General features: G+C 37.0%; 1 protein-coding gene across 1 annotated transcript in view; it reads left to right on the top strand.

The window, feature by feature from the left end:
• The first annotated feature begins 582 nt into the window (after nucleotides 1–582).
• Nucleotides 583–26,926, top strand: part of RAB1A (RAB1A, member RAS oncogene family) — a 30,078-nt gene continuing 3,734 nt past the window's right edge. Inside the window, exons 1-3 of the mRNA XM_012639201.1 lie at nucleotides 583–993; nucleotides 20,167–20,239; nucleotides 25,026–25,121. Of these exons, the coding sequence (XP_012494655.1) occupies nucleotides 971–993; nucleotides 20,167–20,239; nucleotides 25,026–25,121 (192 nt within the window). The 5' untranslated portion in view covers nucleotides 583–970. The remainder of the gene's footprint in view (nucleotides 994–20,166; nucleotides 20,240–25,025; nucleotides 25,122–26,926) is intronic.

Genomic DNA, 26,926 nt, shown 5'->3' with positions numbered 1-26,926 from the left:
GAGGGATTGAAATAGGAATGGCAGGAAATCAAATAAGAAAATGGTAGTGCGCGCGGCCAACACTGGACAACGACTGCACCCAAGTGGGGTTGGAGGAGTGAAGAGAACTGAACGAACGGCTTCTTGTACAGGCTCCTTGACTTCCGTTCTGTCCTTAGAGCGGACGTCCTCCGACCAGCGGGGTTAGCGCAAGCCTCAAGCTGGTCAGGACAGCAAAAACCGCACGGGTGGCAGGACCCGCCAAGCGTCTCCCTCAATCCCCTTCCCTCTCCGCCCCCGCCCTCCGACTGTCCCTCAGGTTCTGACCACTCCCTCCAGTCCCCTGGTCTCCCCCCACCCCCGCCCTTGTCGGCTGCCGGCGCCGCCCTCTGTCCCTCCTCTCCCCTCCCCCTCCCCCATGGGGCGCTGACTCGCCCGGCTGCCACGTCTCACTGATGACATCACCAGGGGCGCTCGGCCTCAGCCAATCCGCTAGGGGGAGTCCGAGCGAAGTCCTGGCCAGCAAGTCAACAGGGAGGGGAGCAGGGAGGGGCGGAGGGTGGGGGGGTGAGGGAGTGGGGAATGGGGCGGGCGACAACTCCTCAAGTACGCATGCCCCAGAGGCGCGGGGCGTGGCGGGAAGCCGAGTCCCAGCCTCTGCGCCACCCCGTCTGTCCTCAGCTCTCATAGCCGCACTCGCGACTCTCTTTCCCGGCATGCCATGTGGCGCGGCCGCCCTCTGGGCCGTGTAAAGGCCCCTCGGTCTAAGACTTCCCTATTTCCTGGTTCGCCGGCGGCCATTTTGGGTGGAAGCGATAGCTGAGTGGCGGCGGCTGCTGATTGTGTTCTAAGGGGACGGAGTGGGGAAAGACGTTTGCTCTCCCGGAACAGCCTATCTCATTCCTTTCTTTCGATTACCCGTGGCGCGGAGAGTCAGGGCGGCGGCTGCGGCAGCAAGGGCGGCGGTGGCGGCGGCGGCAGCTGCAGTGACATGTCCAGCATGAATCCCGAATAGTGAGTGCAGGAGAGCACCGGTCGGCTGGGTCCGTGGGCCCGCTTGGGGAAGCTTAAAGGGGACGAGGAGGGCTGGGGCGCGGGTTGGGGCCTTGGCTAGGGTGAGGCACGGGTGATGGGGCAGAAGAGGCTGGCGGCCGGCAGTCGGGCCCCATTGTCTGACGCGGAGGGGCGGCCGGGGGGAGGGGTCGGGCCGGAGGGGTGAGCCGCCCGGGCCTGGACCAGGTCGGGTTGGAGGGCCTGAGTGCAGGGTCGGTGCGGAGGAACAGTCTGCTGAGGGGGTTGGGGCGCTTGAGAGTCGGGCGGTGGGGTGGTGTGTATGGACAGCTTCTCTCGGAGGCAGTGACTTTTGAAGAAGGACTTGTTTTTAAGGGGAGGGGACGTGGTGGGAGAGCTCTCCTAGAGGGCTCTGTCAGACCCTGCGCCCGCACTCTGCGGAGCTGTCAGGATCGTCAGGGTGGAAACCAGCTTTACCTGTATACACTGAGCTTGTTGGCTCGCTCTCCTTCCACCGTCCCCGTCAGGTTTCAGGTAATATGGATGCTTTTTGGGACTGCGTGGGATTGAGGGGAATGAGTAGATGGTGAGAAACGTTTCAGGATTTGTAGTTCACTTTTTGAATTGTCTCTTGGAAGAGTTCTTTAAGAACTCGGCAGGTCCATTGGCCTCCTAAAACCTGGGCTTTTGTGAGAAGTTTTTTTTTTTTTAGAGGACACTTAAGTCATTTTGTCTTCTGTAGGTCAAGAAAAAATAAAACAACTAAAACCAAGGAATGTCTTTCTGATACTACCAAATAAAAGGAAGACTGCTGTCAAGTTGCAAGAGAAACGAGTGGGACCTATGATAGTCTGTAGGTTTTGGATTACCTACTTGAATGCTTGCAGATAGGGAATGAGGTTCCATGACGTGTCATGAAAAGTTAATGCATTTCTTTTTCTTGCTTACTCCAGAAGTCACCACAGCAGATGTGACACACCTGGCACCTTTCCTGGGAACTGGTGTTCACTTTCCTTGGGAAGACTCTCTTGGGCTCTCCTTCATGGCCCTTTAAAAAATCCTCCTACAGTTTACATATAAATTAATGAATAAATGGAGGAGATTGAACTGGTATTCCTCTTCAGTGTCAGAAGCCTCTGAGGGATGGGGGAACTTTTTTAAAGGAAAAATCAGCATTTGTCCCCAAAATTGAGTTTATTTGCTGCTTTGGTCAATTACTGCTAAATATTTCCCCCTAAAAGGTCCACCCATCAGTTTAGCTGACTGTCATGTGTGTGTCACATGGCTCTTGCAAAATGCATTCTTACTTCAGGTTTTGTAATACTGTGGTTTGATGCTGAAGTCTTTTGTACTGAACAGAAACCGTAGTGTTTTATTAGAATTTTATATACTTTAAGAAGCTGAGGATGGTGTTCTTATAGTGACACATTTACTGTGTTGACCATTTTTTTGTTTTTTTATCAAGGGCTCCAAGGATGAATTTGGTTTTGCATAGTTGAGCAGAGTTGGACTTGAGGTTCTTAATTTAGTAGTTTTCCTGGCAACAATAAAGAACATGGATTTGCTGCTTTATAGAGGTTTGTAAACCTCTGCTGTTCAGGGAGTTTCCTATATTTGCTATTTATAATTTAGTACTGTAAATAGATCTTGAAGATTAGTTGAACAGAACTTTGACAAGGTACTAAGCCTCTGAATTTGTTTCTCCTTTTGTCAAATAGAATAATAATAGGAGTCATTATTCCTATCAGGGTAGTGGGGAGATTCAAATGTATGTAAAAAAAAATTTGGAAAACTAAAAGCACTCTTTAGTTGATATACATCATTTGCATGTAAGGCATTCTAGTAATGCTACAATTTAGGGATTTAATCCTTACCCTCAAGGAGCTTATGACGGAATATAGAAAACAGATTTTATACATATTAAACACCAGTAGATATAGCAAGTTTCAGATGTGTAGCATGGATCAAAGTAACAGGATTTCAGGAGGATAGCGGGTTGTGGTTGGCTGTTTGGATTTTGGAAGACTTTCTAGGAAAGACCTGTCAGGGAATTATTAGCAGTTAGATTTGGAGGAGCAGAAGATAGCAAGGGGGATTTTTCAAGGGGGAGAAGGAAGAGGAATGGCCAATAAATGACAGTAATTCTTAAGTAAATGTAGTGTCAAATTATCCTTTTGAGGACTCTATAGATTAATGACCCCAACAGAATCAAACTCAGGAATAGATTTTATGTTTTTTCTGGCACTGAGTACACAAATATCTGGCCTACTGTATTTGTATTCTAGACTGTCTAGTAAAATAATCCAGGAATTTTGGAAAACCTTTGCAAAAGTGTTAGTGAAAATTACTTAGGGTGAGAGGAGGTGATGGATATTTTATTAAGGAAGATCATAAGAGCAACCAGATTATTAGCAATCTGACTTCAGCAGTTTCTTTTGTATTTAATAAAGTTTGTTGTCATTGTAAAAGTAATTAGGAAATTTGGAAGAGGAAAGAAAGTAGTTCTTTAGCGTTTTATCACCCAAGTACAAGTCCATTTTCTTTAACATGATGTCCTAAACTTTAAAATCTTATGCTTTCCCTTAAATTAAAACTTTTAATGGATGAGTGCTTTTCCTGATTCCAGTATGTTATCTCAGTAACTAATGAATGATATATTAGCTAATGTTTATGAGTGTACCCCAGATGTTTCTTAACTTGCTTTGGTTTACCATTACTAATTTATCTTGTTCCTTTTAGAAACTTAAAATCTGCCTAAATTTGGTAATGAAAATGGGATCTTGACAAGAGAAAAGGTTTGGTTCTTTCAGATGGATTAGGATTTTTTAGATACATGTTAATGACATAAGATTACCTGTTGGTAGCTTTATTACTGAATGCTTTTACTTTATGATTTTTAAGTTGTAAGCTTTTGGTTTAGGTGTAAAGAGCCAAATATATTAATAATGATTAAATTTTAAGCTCTCCCTTTGATTGCTTTCCATGTTAATTGGGCTGATTTGGGAGAAATGACAACTCAAGGTTATCTTTAAGGTAGAAATTAAGGGTACTAACTTGTTTGCCTTTCAGCTACAAACAAAAAAGCAATTCGAAGTGTAATCTGAGCGGTAGAAAAAGTAGCTGAAAAGGGTCAAAGCTTTCTTTTTTCTGGAGATCTGAAGAAAGATTTTGATTTTCTGAGCTAGGTGGTGAAGCAGGCGGTGATTATTTCAACACACTAGTTAAGAAATACTTAACATTATTTTCATACCAGAAACGTTTTTCATAATCCATTGGCTTCTAGTGGATTTTTCTATAGTGTCAAGAAAATCATTTTAGCTGCTTTGTCTTTAAGGAAAGTGTTAAGAATAAAGGATGTGTTGTACCTATCTTGAATATACCAGTTTACTATAGTAGAAAGAAATACAGTAGTCTCCTTGGATCAAGTGTAATTCTTTAATGTAGAAAAATTTTAAAGGAATTACCTTGTGTTTAACCCCTTCCCTCCCCACCAAAAAAAAAAAAAAATACAGCTCCAGAGTCTCAAAATTTTGTCAGTGTTTCAAACTTTGCTCTTCTGTTATAGTAGACTCAAGCAACATTTGAATTTTTTCTTTGGCCAGCACTGTCAAATAAGTCTTTTTTTTTTTTAACTTAGGTGTTTTACTTAAGTAAAAGCAAGTTAATTAGTTTTGTTATCTGACTGTATAATTTAATTAATATCATTACTTGCTTTCATACAGTTTTTTGTTAGAGTTTTGTATTAGAAGAGAAGCAGAAATCAAATAAAAGTAAGGGAATTTTTGGGGAGTTGGTTGTCTTCATGACTTTTGGTGGTGGTGATTTGAAAAACTCAGAAGAGTTTAAAGAAACATAATTAGTATTCTCATTGTCTAGAATATGAGTTTTTGACATGTGTAGAAGATCAACATCTGTAATTCTTTGGGTAATTATAAGTTTCCAGTAGCTGTATAGAATCTCCACAAAATACATCTGAAGAGTTTTATATGATTGAGATGATCTTGTAGGACCATTTCAAGATATGAACTAAAATTTTGCATTTTAAAATTTCCCTTTTCATCGTAATTAAGTTAAAATGAGGGATATTAACCGTCAAATCTTAGGTTTTATTTTTTTTTAAATGTTGTCTTAAAGATGGAAGAGCTTCAAATTAAGTGTTCTCTCTGGCTTTTAAAGAGAATTTCGCTTTCTGAGTAATTTTATTTCTTAGATATTTGATAGCAATCTTAATAATTCTGGAAGCAATCTTAATAATTTACCACATGCTAACATCTTATTATATTCAGATATTGGCAATCTTTTGGCTATGTGTATGTGTGTGTGTGTTTTCTCTCCTTGGTAGTTTTGATTGTACCTGTATGATAGTTTCACTGTTTTTAGTTGTAATAGTTTTATTTTTGATAGTATAGAATAGCTTTCTTTTGCTAAAGGTATCTAATGTTGCATCCCTCCTAATAATGAACATATTTAGGGTAAAACAAAATGCTTTTTAAGGTTTTGAGATTTTAGAAATTTGCTAATAAACTACCAGTGTCTTAAGATGAAGAAAAACCTGAAAATGGGTGTAGGGTGTAGCTCAGATATGTAGCTTATCAGCTTTTTACCACTCTTTGTCAGAACTACTTTGTAGTTTTAGTAAGAGATTTAGGCAAAATGCCCAGATTTTTTTTCTACCCTTAGAAGGAGAGGGGACTGGTCAGACTATTTCTGTTTTCCTGTGGAAGGTGGGACTGAGATTGCTGCTTTGATGTCTGAAATAGAATACAGGGAAGAAAACCTAGGTCCTTGCTTTTCATTGGAACCACCCTGGGTGTGTTTCAGATTATAAGAGGGTAATGATGGAATGATGTTTGGGAAAGAATGGTCTTGAGACCCTGACGAGCCAGAGAACTAAGTGGTAGTTTGTTGGCTGCCTTAACCATGTGAGAAATAGGGTACAGAAGAAGCAGGAAATGAAGTTTTCTTTGGTATTTTTGTGACTGGTTGACTCAGTTGACCAAAACACCCTCCCTGCCTTATTAAATCTGTGGTTTTGATAGGTTCTAGTTAAGTTGTATGCTTGTAGATTCTTAATCATGACAGGTAGTGTTATTTGTGCATGTCTTTATTCACAAGGGAGGACCATTCATTGAAAATAATCACTTTTTAATAATAGCTACTATTTAATGAGTACTTATTCTGTGTGCCAGCCACTTGGCTGTGGTCTTTACATAGAGCATTTTATGCAGTCTTCACCTCAAACTAGTGAGCTTTAAAAATGAAACTGAGTGAAGTTTTCCAAAAACAATGATGGATTTAACTTCTCTGAGTGTATTTCCTTTGCATAACAATAGTACTTAATAAAATTATTCTTTGTCCTTTCCACTCTGCCTACAGATATTTCCCAGTAACTTGATTTAGGATAGTTATTTTAAACCCATTTTGGGTTAATGGACCTGATACCCATATGCATACATACTCAGGATATTGTGCATAGAATTGCAAGCAGTTCACACCCTTGACTGTTGCTGAACTTCAAATTAAGAATGCCTGATTTGGAAATTGAAAACAGAAAAGGGAATGTTCACTATCATTATCAATATTAAAATGTGGAAACCTGAGAGTGACAAAAAAGCTTAACTTTAAATCTGGTATCCTGAACTAATTTGAATTTTAAAATGTGGGGATGGTTTAGGCATGACTTTCTTTTAATCGCTTAGTCCTCCTCTCCCCTCTCCCTCTCTTTTTTTTATGCTTACCTGTTTCTCGTATTACTGACGTGAAGTGTTTCCAAGAGTCTTGAAACAAAGGCATAGTAAAGTTCATGGAACATCAGCATTCACATTAAGAACAATAGGTAATCTCTGTAATATCTTTACTACCTTAAAATTCATATGGATATTGTTAGGATATATGCCTAGTGTAATTATAGCCTTACTTAAGGAGATTAGATGAAATTTATAAAAATAGTTGACTAGCTAAATTTAAAAAAGGCCATTTGAAACAACTGTGAAATACATAACATGGGTAAATTATGAGTGTTTTATTTGTAGATTGGTGGCTAACACCTGCCCTGATGAAGAGCAGTTGGATTCTTTACTTACTAAAGCTAATAAAGTCCAAACTCCAGATTAGGCATTTTCACCAGGCTTTTTTGAGCTGAGCTAATTTATTCGCTACTAACACAAGTGTTCTAAATTAATTTAAGCAGTGAATCACACTTCTCTTTGTGTTTGGTCAGATCCTGGGTGCTAGTTCATAAATGGTTTGGTTTTTATATGCAGGACTTAACATATTCACTGACATTTTTAATCATCTGAGTATATAAAATATATCATCGGGGGAATGTGTTATGATAAAAAGAACATTTGGAGTTGGAAACCTTAGGTTTAAATTCAGACTGCTGCTTAACCTCGTAGAAGTTATTTACACTGTTAAGCCTGTTTCGTTAGCTATAAAATGCGGTTAAAACCCACTAAGTTCTGAGTCTCCAGAGTAAATTGTACAGTTCTATGCAGACGATCCTTGACATGAGTAGTCCAGTAAAGGGTGTTAGAATGATGTGTAAATGGCAGGTGGTTTCATCTTTAATGTTTTTCTCACACATTTAATCATCATTTATCTCTTTCTACCTTAAAAATTTTTTCAATACATATTTTTAGAAAATCTTCTGTTGGCTATATATACATTACGTACATATGTATACGTACAGCTAATTCACCTTGAAATAAAGCTTGGTAAAGAAAATTGCCTTTTCTGTATCATCAGTTTTTTTTCTGTTTTTGTTTTTGTTGTTGTTTATTTTAAAGTACAAAACCAGGTGAGGTGGCTCACACCTGTAATGCCAGAACTTTGGGAAGCTAAGACAGGAGGTTTGCTTGAGACCAGGTGTTCAAGACTAGCCTGAGCAACATAACGAGACTTCATCCCTATAAAAATAGAAAAATTAGCTGGGTATAGTGGTACACACATAAACTCCCAGGTACTAGGGAGTTTGAGCTCAGGAATTTGAAGTGCAGTGAACTATGATGATGCCACTGCACTCTAGCCCTGACAACAGAGAGAGACTGTGTCTCCAAAAAATATATAATAATAATAAATAAATAAAAAAGTACAAAACATGGACTCTGTTCCAGGTGCTTACAGATTAGTTGAGAAAATGACTCATGTTCAGACAAGCATAATCAATATAACAGTTAATACAAGTTAAATATTGTGATATGTTAAAAGAGTAGGATGGCATAATAGTGCGGAAGATTTGGAGAAGGGGCCTCTGGTTTCTGTTTATAGAAAGTTTGTTGTGTTGATTTAACTGGAGAGGAACGGAACACCAAGGAGGACTCTTCAGAATCTTTGATGCTTGTCTTCTAGTGAGGTCAGCAACAGACAGTTTGAGTTCCTACCACCAGCCAGAAAGTTTAATGTACATTGTCTCCCTTAATTCCTCATAATCCTGTGAAGAAAGTGTCCTAGTTTTACACATGCGGAAACAGGCAGAAAAGAGTTAAATAACCTACCCAAGGGCATTCAGAGTAAGCAGCAGAATTGGAATTTTAACTCAAGGACCTGTGATTTCACCGTCCAAATATGCTGTTTCCATTTTACTACATGTGGTTACTTCTAGGAATTTAAAATTTAAATCAGGTAATTAGGCCACTAACATTTTTGTGGTCGGTAACTTTAAAGATTCATGATAAGAGAGGTCTTTTTAAAAATGTTAAGGGTTTTTAAGGTACGTGTTATGTATCAATGGGCCTTTGACTTTAGCCTTCACATCTTGTTGGATTGATATTTAAAGCTTCACTAGGGTTGAGGTTAATTGTATCCATTCTCAATTTTTCTGTCCTCCTGACTTCTCTTATACTTGGGGCCTTAGAAGTCATGGGTGTCTTTTTGTTAAAAACAAAGCAAATGAAGGAGAGAATTGCCTTCTCTTACTATAGAGGGGACACTTGCTGCAGATGATATTTTATGTGTTACTAGGCTTTGGGAGTTGTGACTGGCATGGTCATATTGATAGTACTTATAACTATTAGCTAGCAATTTTTTAAACTTTCACTTTAGATAATATTGGTAAACTCCTGTGACCCTTTGTCACTCATCATCTGAATAGAAGCTTTGTATGAATAGCTTCAAAGTTTTTGTGTATAGCTCTGAAAATTTTTGTAAATTTACCTCATAGTTTGGAGGTTTGAATTTTTGGTACACTGTTCTAAACAAAACTAAAATGGAACCTACAAAATTATTGTCTCTAAATATCAAAGAAAAACATGCAATTTTAGTGGTTATGGGGACAGTTTTTTAAAAAATTGCTTAGCTACTAACTTAAATTTGGAGAAAAAACTGTTGCCCTCAGATTCTTGGTAATTAGTTATTTTGACCATTTATTTTGATTGACAAGCTGCTTTTGTTTGCAACTGAAGGTTTATTTAGTTTTAAATATTTAATTATAAAAGTCATATGTGCTCACTATAAAATTCACACAGTATAGAAGCATACGAAGTAACTAAAAGGTCTTACCTCTTGTTTCCAACAAGGGGTAACTGTTAACAGCTGGAAGGTCAGTTTTGAATTATGTTCTGTGAAGTGTACTTAAAGAGAGTGAAGGAGAAAAGTTGATGTCAGACACAATCATTGTGAAGTTTTTATTAATCATTCCATACCCCAGAGGTTATTAGTCTGTAGTTTAATAGTCTTGATAATTTTCACATTAAAGTTTATTTGGCCATTCTGTCATTATATCATAATTACGAGTTTTTAAAAAATTTGATAAGTGAGCTTAGTTTTATGTGTTTTCAGGTATGACATAAGAAGCTGAAGCAACATGATTCCTGTCTTAGTCTGTTTTCTGCTCTATAGTAGAATAACACATACTGGCAGTTTATAAGTTTATTTGGCTCATAGTTCTGAAGGCTGGGAATCCAAGAGCATGACTCTGGCCTTTGTGGGGCCTTATCCTGAGAAGGTGGAAGGGCAGGTGAACGTGAGACAGAGAAAGAGGGTGCTGAACTCACTTTTATAACTAACCCACTCTTGGGATTAATCATTCATGAGGGCAGAGCCCTTGTGATCTAATCACCTCTTATTAAGCCTCTCCTGACATTGTTACATTGGGGATTAATTTTCGAACACATGAACTTTGGGGGGACACATTTAAACCATAACAATTCCTGTGATGTGGGTGAATCCATTCTAGATGAAAGAGAATGAATTTAGTTTCCACTGAATGTTTTTTTTTTTTTTTTTTGTGAGACAGGGTCTCACTCTGTTGCTCAGGCTATAGTGTAGTGACATCATTATAGCTCACTGCAACCTCAAATTCCTGGGCTCCAGAGATCCTCCTGCCTCAGCCTTCCGAGTAGCTGAGACTACAGGTATGTGCCACCACACCTAGCTAATCATTGAACTTTTTAAAATACCAGGCCTTTTCTTGAAAATACCAGGCTTATATTATAACTGACATTATGAAATTCGTATTTTTGGAGTACTGTTTGTATAAAAACAACTATACACTATAGTCCTCTGCTGTTATGCTTTTTTCTTCCCTGGTATATGTCTACAGAGGGTGGAATGTTGAAAGTTGTGTTAGTGTCAGTCAGCTTTCTCTTGTAAAGGATTCATTGATGTGTGAATCTTGTCTGATAATCTAGATTTTATTTCATGAAAGAAGAAAAAAATTTATTCTCATTTAATTCAAAAAATTGACTTCATGTACTTGTGGCTATATTGGGAGTATGCCATTGCTATTTGTTTACAGCCTTGACCTGCTCTACCTAGAAATCATTTGTGTTATGATAGATGTGCTGAACAAATTTACAAGGGTGATAAGTCATTGAATAAAACCCTCTGATTACAATTTTTTTCTCACCTCATGGCTGGACGTGGTGGCTTATGCCTGTAATTGCAGCACTTTGGGAGGACGGCTGAGGCATGAGGAATGCTTGAGGCCAGGAGTTTGAGACCTCATCTCTACAAAAAATAGAAAAGATTAACCGGGCATGGTGACGCTTACCTGTGGTTCCAGTTACTTGGGAGGCTGAGGAGGGAGGATCACTTGAGCTGAGAAAGTCAAGGTTATAGTAAACTGTGATCAGGCCACTGCATTCCAGCCTGGACGACAGCAAAACCCTCTCTCTAAAAAACGAAAAAAAAAAATTTTTTTTCCTCCCCTCAAATAACATTTTTTTCCTGGTTATGAAAGTAATAACAAGCTTACTGTAGACTATTAAAAAGTTATAAAGAAGAAAATATCAATGATAACCTTATAATCTAGAAGTGCCCATTTTTTTCAAATCTTTTTGTATGTATGCACAAAAGGTTTTTTAAAGACAAAAATGGGATTATATTAAACAATGTTCTATAATCCTTTCACATAACTGTCTTCTTTGAGGTTTTAGAATTCTTAGTAGCAATTTAGATTCAGAAACAAGCTGAATCATCCCCTACTTCATACGTTAGGCAAGAAAAGCATTTTGTACCTAATAGAATTTTGAACCTAAAATCTGCCTTATTTATTTTTTAAAGAATAGTGTTCCATGCTCTCACAGTAGTGACTTTTTTGAAAGTATAGTAAACGTTAGTGTTTGCATACAAAAGTGGCACAGGTACATATATGTACATCAGTGAACATCAAGATTATGTTCAGATCATAAGTAATGGAAATAGAACTCTAAACTGAGAGTTGGAATAAGGGTTCTGCGATGGGCCCTCTCACAGATTTGTAATAGAATGTATAGTTCATTTTTTTCCTCATCTGTTAAGCAAAAGACCATTCTAATATGTTAGTAAAAACCACATATACCATCGTTGATCATTCAACTTCACGAAAACTGGGTAGAATAAAACTCATCCTTACTGAACTCCATTGCTTTTATTTACTGTTTGAATCTTCAATATTGGTGGAGTAGATGAGGAGTTAACTTATAGGAAAAACTGATAGCCAAAATAATTTTTCTCTTATTACTGTCTTTGATGCCCCACCTATCCACTTGTCAAAGACTACTGTTAATTTCCCTCAACCTACTCCTTTCCATTCAAGCCTTAATCTATGCCATTCTCAGTTTAACTGTTTTAGCTTTTTGGCTGGTCCGAGCGCAGTGGTATTTACAACGAATGGATCACAACCAGTTATAGATTCTTTTGTTCCTTCTCCACTCCCACTGCTTCACTTGACTAGCCTTAAAAAGAATACATGTATGTGTGTGTGTGTGTGTGTGTATAAAATCCATATATAAAGTATCATGGTATTATAAATTCAAGAAGTTCAAAAAAATTTTTGCTGATGGTAATACTACTTGTGCCTCAAAAGCAACTTTAAGGTGGTTTTTTAAAAAAATTTCAGCATGATTTATGATGAGATATAACTTGAGAAAATATAAAATGTCTCTTATGTTTAGGAAAGATAATGAGCTAGCTTTTTGAAGTGATTGTTGTTTATACCTATTTTGCCAATTTCCTCAGTTTTTTTTTTAACTTTTTTTTTTTTTTTTGAGACAGAGTCTCACTCTGTTGCCCGGGCTAGAGTGCCGTGGCGTCATCCTAGCTCACAGCAACCTCAAACTCCTGGGCTCAAGTGATCCTCCTGCCTCAGCCTCCCGAGTAGCTGGGACTACAGGCATGCGCCACCATGCCCGGCTAATTTTTTTCTATATTTTTTTAGTTGTCCAATTAATTTCTTTCTATTTTTAGTAGAGACAGGGTCTCACTCTTGCTCAGGCTGGTTTCGAACTCCTGAGCTCAAACAATCCGCCCGCCTCGGCCTCCCAGAGAGCTAGGATTATAGGCGTGAGCCACCGCTCCCGGCCTTTTTAACTTTTTTGTTTTGAACTCAATTGAGATTTACTGAAGAGTTGTAAAAATAGTGTAGAGAGTTCCTGTATACCCTTCACTCGGCTTCCCTTAATATGTTGCATACACAGTATATTTATCCAAATTAAGAAATAAACATTGCTACATTATTAACTATAGACTTTATTCCAATTTCTCCAATTTTTCTATTAATGTATTTTTTCTGTTCTAGGATCTAATCCAGAATATCATATTGTATTTAGTTGTTATGCCATGTTAGCTACCTTTAATCTGTGATGGTTTCTCAGTCTTTCCTTTTTCATACTCTTGACGCTTTTGAAGAGTGTTGATAGGTAGTGTAGAATGTCCGTCAATTTGCCTTTGTTTGATGTTTTCTCATGATTACACTAAGGTTATGAATTTTGGGGAAAATACTGTAGAAGTCAGTGCCCTACTCATCACATCATATTAGGTCATACTGATTTATTACTGGTCATACTGGTGATTGACTTATTACTGGAACATAACTGGTGATGTTCACCTTGACCACTTAAGGTGGTGTCTCTCAGGTTTTTCCACTGTAAAGTTATGATTTTTCCCTTTGTACACTCTATTTATTAGAAACCTGTCACTAAGTACAGCCCACACTCAAAGGGAAGGGAATTAAACTCCATCTCCTAGTGGGCAGGAGTGTTCATAGAATTTGTGGGGATATCTTAAAACCACCAAAGTAATATTTGGGGACATACTTCGAGGCTGTGCAAATATCCTATTTCTCTTGAGTTTCACCCACTAGTTTTAGTATTCATCAGTAGCTCTTCCTTGCAGCAGTTATTAATGTGGTGATCTAGTGATTTTCTATTTCTCTTTATTCCTTCTACATGTATTAATGGAATCCAGTGAGGAAGATTGGTCTCTTCTCTCCCATTTATTTATTTAATCATTTATTATACTAGTATGAACTCATGGGTATTTATTCTTTGAGTTATAATCTAATACGTGGGTATTTGCTTTGTGGCTCAAATTGTTTTTGCTTGGCCATTGAGAGAACTTTCAGGTTGGTTCCTATGTCCTTTTAACATGCCATGCCGTCATCCATTTTTTCCCTCTAGTATTTTGCCAAAAATGTTAATTAAAGGATGGCATAGATTTTCTTTGGCTGTAACTCAATAATGAAAGAGACCTGATAAAAAATGCAAAACTGAAATGTTCTCTGATCTCTTAGCGTGTGCGTTGTAAAAGGCATAGTGCTATATCCTTGAATACACAAATGAATAAGTCAGTTTACCTTCCACACCCACAGATAGTTATGTCAAACATAAGAATTGGGAAAAATAGACTATAAACTTCTCAGGGGTAGAAGGTATGAAGTGTAATAGTAAATTAAATTTAAAAAGCTAGAGGAATTTCTGAATTGGAAACAGTGGATAGGATTTACTAGAATAATTTAGGAGGGTGGTGATTAAAATTATAAATCTTTATAGATTTCTAAACTAGCATAATACGGTTTTTTCATTTAAGTCAAAATTATATTGTAGGCTGACAATGATCCAAATTCTGAGAAATAAAGAATAAATACATTTAAAGTGTTATCATTTGCTAAATTAGTCTTGGCCCTTTGTACCAAAATTCTGCCCTTGTGCTCTATAATTTTAGATTTGCATATTTTCTCTCAACATTTTTACTGTGTTCTGTTTTGTAAATGGTAGTTACAGAAAAATATGTAAGTAAATTCTGAATTTAAAATGTCCCAATGCAGGTAACATTGTTATTTATTGATCACACTATACAGGTGTGTATATTTGATAAGGGGAGGTAAGGATGTTTATGAGTTTGATTTTGTTTGCCTTTTTCCATTACGTGACTGTTGTCCTGTTAGTGAAGCTGATGGTTTGTTTGGGAGAGAGCAGATAGTCTCCTTTTGCAAAGATTGTCTTGTACAGAGTACCCTTAATATTATTTATAATGGTTTTGAACCTCAAAGTATTAGGAACTCATAAATAATGTTCAAAAATGGCAATACTGTATTTGCAAAATTTAAAAAGAATGTAGTTGAGAAAGGTGATTTTTCAAAAGTTGCCTATTAATTTCTTCAAACTATAATGTAACTTGAACACAGGAAGGATTCATGTTTTTTTTCCCCCAGCCTTATGGTTGCTCTGGAATAAAGTAGAGCAATTGGTCTTTATGGTAATGATACCTAAGGCAATATCTGTGGCCCAATACAGCCCAGTTATTGTAACAAGTTTTAATACAGCTGATTCAGGAGATTTTTTTTAGTGTTTACTGCATGCCTGGCACTACCTCAGGGAGATTGGCAAATTGAGGCCATTTATGTGTTGAAACTTCTGTTTAAATACCAACCTACTGTAGTACTATCAATGCTCTGAGATTCTTGCTAACTTAAATACATGTAAATTCTTAGCATGTACTCAATGTTCAATGTTCAGTATTTTTAAGGATTTATTTGGTTTAATTAATGAACCTATCAGTAAGAACTAAAGTCAGTCAACTAACTGAACTGCCTGATAGAAATTGTTTGCTATTAGGTATCAGTAATTTATTAAGGGTAATGTTCTACAGTAAAAATCCCTTTTTATTTTAAAATCTCAAACTGGAAGGGGTGTTTATTATTTAGATCATTCTATGCTTCAGTCCCCTCTTCTGATTGACTTGTTTAAAAGCTTTTTATTTTCTTCTGTGACCTCTATTTTGCTGCTTACTGGCACTTAGGATTTTTTTTTAATCCTTTTCCTTAGATGTGATTAAGGACAATAGGTATACTATGGTAACTTGGTAAAACCAAAACAGTGTTTATCACTGTGTAAACCTGGGTAACAGTTTACCTAGACTAGGGCTGATCACAGGACCCAAAAACATTGCAGCTTGTTCCTTCTGGCAAGCACCACCTACTGGCAGCGAGGTCAGTTTGCATGCCCTTTATAGCATTTACTGACTCAATCATACAGGATGTAGTTGAGTCTTACCCACAAGTATGACCTACTGCCTCAGATTAAACTGGGTGTGCCATTATCTAATAAAAAAAATGCAAAAATAAGAGGCAAAAGCTGCTCTAGATGAGAGGGGATCAGTGAAAGATCTCTGGATACATGAAAAATCAGAATGAAAGGACATCTCCAAAAGAAAATAAGTCCATACCAATGGAAACCAACCAAAATGAGAATATTGAAATGACTGATAAAGAATTTGGAATATGGATTGTAAGGAAGGTCAGTGAAATACAAGAGAAAACAGAAACCCAACAGAAAGAAACCACAAAAACAATGCAGGAAATGCATGAAAAGTTCACTAAAGAAATCAAATAATTAAAAAAAGTCAAGCAGACCTTCTGGAAATGAAAAATTCATTCAAGGAAATACAAAACACAGTGGAAAGCCTTAAGAGTGGGCTAGATCAGGCAGAAGAAAGAATCTCAGAGCTAAAAGACAGCACCTTGGAATTAAACAAGTCAGTCAAAGAGAAAGAACAGAGAAATAGAAACAAACAAAGCCTACAAGAAATATAGGATTATATAAAGAGGCTTAACATAAGAATCATAGGCATCCCTGAGAATGAAGAAGAAAATAATACAAGGGCTGGAAAACTTATTTGAGGCAATACTTGGAAGATTTCCCAGGTCTTGCTAGAAATCTCGACATCCAAGTACTAGAAGCTCAACGGACTCTTGAGAGAGTAATCGCCAAGAGGCAGTTACCACAATGTGTAGTCATCAGACTGGCCAAAGTTAACACAAAAGAGGAACTCCTATGAACCATAAGGCTAAAGCATCATGTAACTTACAAAGGAAAAGCCGTCAGACTAACTGCAGACTTCTCAACTGAGATCTTATAAGCCAGAATGGAGTGGAGCCCCATTCTCAGTTTTCTCAAACAGAACAATGGCTGGCCTAGAATTTTGTATCCTACAAAACTAAGTTTCCTACATGAGGAAGAAATAAAGACTTTCTCAGAGAAGCAAACATTGGGGGAATTTGTTAAGACCAGACCTGCCCTGCAGGAAGTACTCAGATCTGCGTTATACATTGATCAGAACAGTAGACACCTACCAGTGTAAAACCATCCAAAAGCTAAAGTTCGGAGCTCGGATACCATGGTGGTTCAAGAGGTAAAACAAAGCAATAAAGTTCTACACAACAGGTTGAACAGAGATCCACCCCACTTATCAATTCTTTCAGTAACTCCCCACTGAAGAGACATAGTCTGGCTGAACGGATAAAAAAATAAAAGCCAAGTATCTGCTGTCTCCGGGAAATTCATCTAACCCACGAGCACTCATTCCGACTCAAGATGAAGGGATGGAAAACAATATTTCATGCAAAGGGAAACCAAAAGAAAGCCAGTGTAGCCATTCTCTTATCAGATAACACAGACTTCAAATCAATAAAAGTAAAGAAAGACAAAGGCGATTTATATAATGGTGAAGGAAACGATTCAACAAGAAGACATAACAATTCTAAATATCTATGCACCTAACACAGGTACGCCCAGATTTATAAAGCAAATCCTACTTGATCTAAACACAGCGATAAACAGCAGCGTTATAATAGCTGGGGACTTCAACACCCCACTGACAGAATGGGACAGATCCTCCAAACAGAAAATAAACAAAGAAACAGTGGGCTTAAACAGTACTCTAGAACAAATGGTCCTAACAGACATTTACAGAACATTCTGCCCCCAAACTACTAAATATACATTCTTCTCATCAGCTCACGGGACATTCTCTAAGATCGATCACATCCTAGGCCACAAAAGGTGGCTCAACAAATTTAAAAAAATAGAAATTATGCCATGCATCTTCTTAGATCACAGTGGAATAAAATTAGAAATCAATTCCAACAGAAACAGTTCTACACAAAGTCATGGAAATTAAACAACCTACTGCTGAATGATTATTGGGTCAAGGAGGAAATAAAGATGGAAATCAAAACAAACTAAATGACAAAGGGGACACAAGTTACCAAAATCTGTGGGATTCTGCAAAAGCAGTCTTAAGAGGAAAATTCATAGACTTAAATGCCTATGTCCAAAAGACAGAAAGATCACAAATCAACAATCTAATGAATCTTCTCAAGAAATTGGAAAAGGAAGAACAAACCAATCCCAAACCCAGCAGAAGGAAAGAAATAACTAAGGTTAGAGCAGAACTAAATGAAATTGATTCCAAAAGAATTATACAGAAGATAAATTAAAAAAAAAAAGTTGGTTGTTTGAAAAGATTATGAACAGTCCTCCTTCTAGACTAACCAGAGACAGAAAAGAAAGGTCCCTAATCTCAATCAGAAATGAAACAGGAGATATTATAACTGATACCACAGAAATACAAAATATCTCTGAATACTATAAAAATCCCTATGCACATAAACTTAAAAGCACTGAGGAAGTGGACAAATTACTGGAAACACAAAAGCTTCCTAGGCTCAATCAGGAAGAAACAGAACTCCTGAACAGACCAATATCAAGTAATGAAATTCAAGCAGCAATAAAAAATCTTCCAGGAAAAAAAGTCCCAGACCAGATGGTTTCACAGCTGAATTTTACCAGACCTTCAAAGAAGAACTGGTACCTATACTGCAGAAATTGTTTCATAACATCGAGAAGGAAGGGATCTTCCCCAACTCATTCTATGAAGCCAGTATCACTTTGATACCAAAGCCAGGAAAGGACACAACAAAAAAAGAAAACTACAGACCAATATCCCTCCTGTATATAGATGCAAAAATTTTCAATAAAATCCTAGCAAACTGAATTCCACTGTACATGAAAAAATAATCCACCATGACCAGGTGGGCTTCATCTTAGAGATGCAAGGATGGTTCAACATATGCAAATCTATAAATGTGATTCACTACGTAAATAGAAGTAAAAACAAAGATCATATGATCCTCTCCATAGATGCAGAAAAAGCATGTGCCAAAATTCAGCACCCTTTTATGATAAGAACTCTTAATAAAACAGGCATAGATAAAATATACCTCAAAGTTATAAAGGCCGCATATGACAAACCCACAAATAACATCATAATGCCTGGGGAAAAATTGAGAGCCTTCCCGCTTAGAACTGGAACCAGACAAGATTGCCCACTGTCACCACTTCTATTCCATAATGAGAATTATAATCTAAATTTAAATTGAGTGACATTTGGATTTCACCATAATTAGGTAGCGTTTTTTAAGAAACGAAATCACAAAGAACAAAATTGAAAATTATATATCTTCTAGAAAAACAATATATAAATTCTAATTTTTTTCGTTCTTTTGATATTGCTTAAAAGAAAACATAGTATTGGTCGAAGTTGGGAAGGATATATGAGGGATTTCTTTGGAGATCGTGGGCAGACAATCTGTTGTCTCAGGTCCATGAAGGAATCCTTGGGGGTGGTTTTTGAGTTAGGTCTGGCAATGGTTGATACATTACACATAAACAGAGCCTAGTTTTCAATGTTTCTGAAAAATGCTTTAATACAAGCTTAGAATGTTGGTAAAGTTCTGTGCTTATATAAATAGCCTTTGATTTTACCACATTTCTAGTGTAAAATATTTATGATGAGGGCTTTCAGAAGTTAAGTGATCCTTTTTTTGAGGGGAGAATTCCAGCTGGATGCTAGGGTAGCATTGTAAAAATCCATTCATTGGAGGATTGCTATGAAATAATGAATTGATCTTAGAATTTGAAGGAGAAACTAACATTTCATTGGCAAGAACAATGGAAAGTTAACTTTCTGTATTCTAATACTGTAGAGGAGTGGAATTTCTTTAGCATATATCTCTTGTGCTCTCCAAGAATGCATATCACTTATATTTCCTTTCATTATTTCCATTTTTTTTTTTTTTTTTTTTGAGACAGAGTCTTGCTCTGTTGCCTGGGCTAGAGTACCGTGGCATCAGGCTAGCTCACAGCAACCTCAAACTCCTGGGCTCAAGCAATCACTCCTTCTGCCTCAGCCTCCCGAGCAGCTGGGACTAAGGCATGCGTCACCATGCCCGGCTAATTTTTTCTATATGTTTTTAGTTGTCCGGCTAATTTCTTTCTATTTTTAGTAGAAACGGGGTCTCACTCTTGCTCAGGCTGGTCTTGAACTCCTGACCTTGAGCGATCCTCCCTCCTTGGCCTCCCAGAGTGCTAGGTCATTATTTCCTAGTAAGTGGAAATTCACTGAACACAGAGATCATGGATGGCATGGCCTCTCTTAACTTTTATATAATTCTGTGTAGTTCAGTGATCTATCAAGAGGGCTATTTTTGGGTACAGTTTTAGTTTTTCTTAAGTCATGTATGGGCTTTTCAGGAGTTGTAGTCTTCCAGGTTAGTTCTTGGCTGTATTTTTTTTGTTGTAGAACTTACAATGCAATATGGTTTTATTAATGTGATTTTCTTTTTCCTTTTTACAGTGATTATTTATTCAAGTTACTTCTGATTGGCGACTCTGGGGTTGGAAAGTCTTGCCTCCTCCTTAGGTTTGCAGTAAGTTGAAATGCCTTTCTAATTATTGGTATAATAAATGCCATGTTTTCTAGGTAGACAAACAATTTTATTTAGAATAAGTAATTCTTCCAGAGTTTATATATTTAAAGCCTCTAAATATACATCCCCAGTGGTATCTTGGACTGTTAAATAGAAAAAATGTTATTGTTCTTAAAAGAAATTCAGCGAAGTATGGTTATAAAGTTAGGGTGTCTTAATACTTTAGGTAGAGGTCAAACAGTGGTTCATTCTAAAATAGGTAGCAAGGTAAGGGGGAAATAGTTTGCCTGTGTTGAAGGTGACTTGATGAAAATAAATTTTCAAGTTGAACTTTAGTGACATAAAAAGAAAAAGCAGGGCCTGGTACAAACTTTGTAGGACAGTGGCATAGGGTTTACCATACTGAAACTGACAGACTTTTGACCTAATGGGAATTCGCAATCCTTCATAGTCTTTATCAGCTGCCTCAAATTTTGCATGTTTCCCTTCTTACTGTATAGATCATTGGTTCTCAGAGTATGGACCAAAGACCCCTGGGGGTTACCAAGACACTCTCAGGTGGTCCATGAAGTCAAGACTATTACCCTAATAATATTAAGGCATTAATATTTACTAAGTAAATATTTACTTAGTAATATACTAATGCAAAAGAAATTTGCCTTTTCACTATGTTGACATTTGCTCTGATACAAAAGCAATGGTGAATAAAACTACTTCTGGTGCCTTAGTATACATCAAGGCAGTGCTAAGCCCCAAGTGGTACTCATAGTCATGGTGTTCTTCACCTCTCTGCACTCACAGGGACACACAGACACAAAAAGCCATTTTCACTTCAGAATATCCGTGACAAAATAGTAAAAATTATTATTTTTTAAAAAATGTTGATCCTTGAGTATTCTTTTAAAAGGATTCTGTGTGAAGAAATAGGAGGTACACATAAAGCACTTTTTACTGCATATTGCATAGTTGCAAGCTGAACTAGCTGTTTCTTTTCATGGAATACCTTTTTTTGGTTTTTTTTTTTAAACTTCAAAGAATAGCTAACAGATAAATTATTGTTATGCAGAATTGGGTATTTGGCAGACTTTTTTTTCAGATGAACTGAGACTTTCAAGGAAAATAGCTGAAAGTATTTGTTGCCTATAATAAAATTTAAGCTTTCAAGGGAAAATTAGAATTTTTGAAAACTTATATTTCACCATTAGGTTTGACAGTGTCCCAAATACTTATGTGACTTTTCTGATGAGAAGAATGACAATATTAATGGAGGTCATTTAAAAAATACTAAGTAATATGTAATTTCTTTTTATATAATGGTTAGAAATAAGACCATGGAAGTACTAGAATAAAACATAGGTGGCTCTTTAATGTTGGTTGTGTGAAGGTATTTCCTAAAATAGAAAAAGGAACAAAGGAAATATTGTTAAATTTGGTTGCATTAAAATTAATTTGTCAAGTGCATAAAAATATAAGAAAACAAATGGCGCTAGCAAAAATATGTATGTGAGAGAGTGTTGATATTCTCAGTGTACAATGAACATTTACACATCAATAAGAAAAGCATGATTGTCCTAGTGGAAATACGTGCAAGTACATGAGCAGGCCATTCACAAAAGAAGAAATAACCAATTGCCAATAAACGTGAAAAAAGAGTTAAACTTTATTTGTAATTAAAGGACTTTAAGTTAGAATTATATATCACTTAATTTTTAATAATTGGTAAATATTAAAATTGAGAATAATTCTTAGAATTAGATCAGCAGTTATAGGGGAGGTGGGAAGACATTGCTTGATGAAGTAGCTTAAGGTGTCTGTGCCTTCAAAGAGTATCCTCTCTGGCATGCCCATTGATCTAAGTCAGGTATTCAGTACTGCCTGCATAGTAAAATAACCTGGGAAGTATTTAGCAAATACTGATGCCCATACCCTCAAAATAGAGACATTGTGGTGAAAGCTATAATAAAGAAATGTATAGTAAGCTTTGGGAGCACAGAGGGAAGAATCTTAACTATTGGCTGAGGAGTTGGAGAAGTTGCTTGAGCAATCAGTATTTCCTGAACTCGAAGAATGAACAAAAAATTGCCACATGACCCAGGGCCTGAGGAGTAGGGTTATACAGAATGAGAGTCTGAGAATTTTGGGCAGAAGGAATTGTATGTGCAATGGCTGAGTCATGGGAGTAAGGGTCATTTAGGGATTTACAAGAATTCAGTATTTCTAACCAAGCATCAGGCATGTAGAAGTGCTAAATAAATGTTTATTGCATTCATTTTGTTCTCTATCTACTACGTTTTATGGTACCTGATACTTGGAACTCAATTACAAAATAAATAACTTTTAGAAAATGAATACTTAGTGAGGAGCATTTTGTCAAATTGCATTCAGTGCCTTGAAAGTGTGTATTCTTTTACCCAGTGATTCTTGATATGCTGAAATGTGATTATGTGAGGATAAATCAATATAGTAACCTCTAATCCTTGAAACTCTCTGATTACATTTTTTACAGGGTTTTTTTTTTTTTTTTAGAGATAGAGTCTTGCTCTGTTACCCAGGCTGGAGTATAAGTGGCACAATCATAGCTCACTGCAGCTTCCAACTCCTGGGCTCATGTGATCCTCCTGCCTCAGCCTTCTGAGTAGCTGGGACTGCAGGCACATATCACCACACCCACCTAATTTTTCTATTTTTTGTAGAGACAGGAGTCTTGCTTTGTTGCCCAAGTTGGTCTCAAAAGTCCTGGTGATCTTCTGGCTTGGCCTCCCAAAGTGCCGGGATTATAGGTGTGAGCCACTGTGCCTGGCCTACAGTTTTCTTTAGAGATCTTTTTTATTTTAATTTCATGCATGAATTAGATTTCACATTATCAAGACTTATATTGTTTTCATGTAACCCTTTTTTTTCTTTTCTTTCTGCTGGAGTATTGTAATGCAGATCTCAAACATGTTTTCTCCCTATCTACTTCAGTAGGCATTTCTAAAAACTGGACATTTTCTTATGACAGTGCCATTGTCAACCTAAAAAATTTTATAAATTCCTGATTGTCTCAGAAGTGCTCTCTTGCTTTTGGTTTAAATCAGGGTCCAGACATAGTCCATACATTCCACTTGGTTGTTTTGTTGTTTAGTCTTTTTTTTTTTTTTTTTGAAGCCTACAGCATCCAGTATTCCCAGGCTGTCTCCCATCCAAGTACTAAAGAGGCCCCACCCTGCTTAGCTTCCAAGATTAGACGAGATTGGGCACGTTTGGCGGGTGGTATGGCCATAGACTGTTTGTTTAGTCTTTTAATTTAGAGTTTCATACCTCCCTTTTTTTACTTATGGATTTTTCGTGTCATTGGCTTTTTGCAGAAAGTGGGGCATTTGTCTTGTAGGTTATCCAACATTCCATATTTATCATTTTGCTTCCTTGTGGTACAAACTTACTCCTTTATCCCTCTTTCTCTAATAGAAGGAGGGCCTAGAGCTGTGCTGTCCATATGGTATCTACTAGCTCTACATGGCTATTCAAACAAATTTAATTAAAATTGAAAAAACTAAAAATTAAGTTTCTTATCTCATAAGCCACATGGGGCTAGTGGCTACCATATTGGTTAGTACAGCTTATGGAGCCTGTCATTGTAGAAAGTTCTCTTTGACAGTGCTGCTTTTATTAGGCATTATTAAACTTAATTCCATTTTTGTTGGCAGAATACTTCCTAGGTAGTGCTTTGTGATAGTCTAGTCTCTCCATTTATGTATCTTTTTACAGGAAACATTTTCACTTAAAGAAAAATACAAGTTTTGTGTCCATTCTGAGTAAAATGTCATGACAGATACTTGAGAGAAACAAGTATAATTTTAAAAGTTTAACATTGGGTTAAAAAGTTGACAAGAAACATGTTCACAGGAAAAGTTGTACGCAGATGTTTATAGCAATATTATTCATAATAGCCAAAAGTGGAAACAACCCACATCAAATGTCCGTCAATTTATGAATGGATAAACAAAATGTGGTATATTCGTACAATGTGTTATTATTCAGCTATAAAAAAGAACAAAGTATTGATACATGCTGCAACGTGGATGATCCTTGAAAACATTATGCTAAGTGAAAGAAGCCAGGCACAAAAGGCCAAGCATTGTATGATTCCACTTAATATGAAATGTCCAGAATAGGCACATCCATAGAGACAGAAAGTAGATTAGTGTTGCCAGAGTCTGAGGGGGAAAATGGGGAGTAGATGCTAATAATTACCGGGTCCTTTTTTGTTGATGAAAATGTTCTGGTTACAACCTTGTGACTATACTAAGAACCACTGAATTGTACACTTTAAAAGGGTGAGTTTTATGTTAATGTGCATTATATCTCAATTTTTAAAACTCATAACTAGGAAATAAAATTAGCTTCTAAAAAAATCCCTAAGTGGAGAGTAAAATGATTGTTGCTTTGTGGTGAATAAATTGGGTGGGTGGGTGGGAAGGGTAAGAGTTTTACTGATTAGCAATTAGAAAAATCATTCATAATCATTGAAATTATAACACCTTTTTCTATATGATGTATCTAAAGAATTTGCCAAGAGATGTTTGGAAAAAATAAAGAATGGCTATTGAAAAGATTTTAAGGAAAGAAGAAACTGTTCAGTAGTCAATGCTTTGTAATCAGAATATGAATCGAGTACCGAAGCAGGGTGGAGTGGCTATTTTCAGCATGTTATGCTTCATAAACTTTGTTTATAAACTTTGTAGATAAAACTAAACATTATATTTTAAAATTTACTCTGTCGAACATTAACTATTTTCTCCTTCAGGATGATACGTATACAGAAAGCTACATCAGCACAATTGGTGTGGATTTCAAAATAAGAACTATAGAGTTAGATGGAAAAACGATCAAGCTTCAAATAGTAAGTGATTTTTGGCTAGGAATTTTTTTGGAAATTGGTAAATTTGGAATGTATTATTTGTTTTGTATATTTAATATGCTAACAAAATCAAATATAAAGCATTTTAAGAATCATGCACCTATGATAGATTGGTAGAATAAGAATTATTTAGGGCCAGGTGCAGTGGCTCACTGAGGCCTGTAATCCTAGCACTCTGGGAGGCCAAGGCGGAAGGATTCGTTCAGGCCAGGAGTTTGAAAACAACTTGGGGAACATAGCAAGACCCTGTCTCTACAAGAAGTAGAAAAATTAGCCAAGAGTGGTGGTGTGCACTTGTAGTCCCAGCTATTTAGGAGGCTTAAAGCAAGAGGATCGGCTTGGGCCCAGGACTGGAGGTTGCAGTGAGCTACAGTGATGCCATTGCCAGGGGGACAGGGTGGGACTCTGTCTCAAGAAAAAATTTTTTGTTTAGATTAAAAATAATTTTTCTAAGATTGCTTTCCTCATTGAATTTTCTATTGATAAAGCAGAGAAATTCATGTTTTAAGTTAAACTTGGTCCTAGTCTCTTTTTATCAGTGGAAGTCTTAAGTTCAAGTTTACTTTGTCCTACAGTGAAAGTGTTATAGACTGTTTTTTGTATGTTTTTTACTGTGCTGAGTGCTGGGGAACATTGAAGGAAACCTAGGAGACGTTCTTTTGTGGCTTAGTTGAAGAGAAGTATTTATTATATTTAGTCTTGTTGTATTTTTATTAGATAGTATTACGAGCTCTGTAGAAACATAGAATTTTGTTGGGAAGGAACTAAGCTTTTCTTTTGTTTTCCTTTTTTATTCTTTTTATTCTTTTTGACACCCCACCCCCTACCCCCAGCGCCAGTCGGAACTTAGCTTTTCTAACATGTTCATTTTATTGCTTGAGAAATGGATGCTGAAAGATTTAATAACTTCCCTACAGTTACTGGCAGAACCAAATGACTCAGGGACACTATTTTGTATCCCTGCACCGTCCCATCCCCCTTATCCATCTTTGCATCCCTAGCCACCAGTTAACTATAGGCAATTGAAGTAGTTCAGTTGTATCTTTTTTTTTTTGAAACAGTTTTATTCTTTGCTTAGGCAAGGGTGCAGTGGCGTTATCATTGCTAACTGCAGCCTCAACTCCTGAGCTCAAGTGTTCCTCTTGCCTCTGCCTCCCAAGTAGCTGGGACTACAGACGCGCACCACCACACCTAGGTAGTTTTTCTATTTTTTATAGAGATGTGGCCTCGCTCTTGTTCAGGCTGGTCTCGAATTCGTGGCCTCAAGCAATCCTCCTGCCTCAGCCTCCTGGTTAGCTAGGACTACAGGTGTGCCCCACCACACCCAGCTAATTTTTTTTTTGTTTTGTATGGGTGAGCATCTTGCTATGTTGACCAGGCTGGTCTTGAACTCCTGGCTTCAAATGATCCTCCCATTCCTTCTGCCTCGTCCTTCCAAAGTGCTAGGATTTATAGGTGTGAGCCAGGATGCAGGCCTACAGTTTTTTTTTTTTTAAGAAGTCATTGTCTACGAGTAATTTTAACAAAAATTCTCATTGCTTTTGTTAAAACCAAGGCTTTTTAAATCTAAAAATTGAAGTTGCTTCATGGTATTTTTAACAATTAGTTTTTTTCTTAAACCCAGAACTTTAATGTAATAATGTAAGCATTTGTTTTTGGTGTCTGAGCCTAAATGGTTCAAGTGTGGTAAATTGCTCTTAAAATGAGTTTTATTAAAAGTATCTGGAATCACCTTTCTTGTTTTCCCTAGGATTAACATAATGCCTGTCTGAAATGGCTGAAGTGTT

This window comes from Propithecus coquereli, unplaced genomic scaffold (genome assembly GCF_000956105.1).
Source record: "Propithecus coquereli isolate 6110/MARCELLA unplaced genomic scaffold, Pcoq_1.0 Scaffold138, whole genome shotgun sequence".
NCBI lineage: Eukaryota > Metazoa > Chordata > Mammalia > Primates > Indriidae > Propithecus > Propithecus coquereli.
This window is presented reverse-complemented; position numbering and strand designations above follow the sequence as displayed.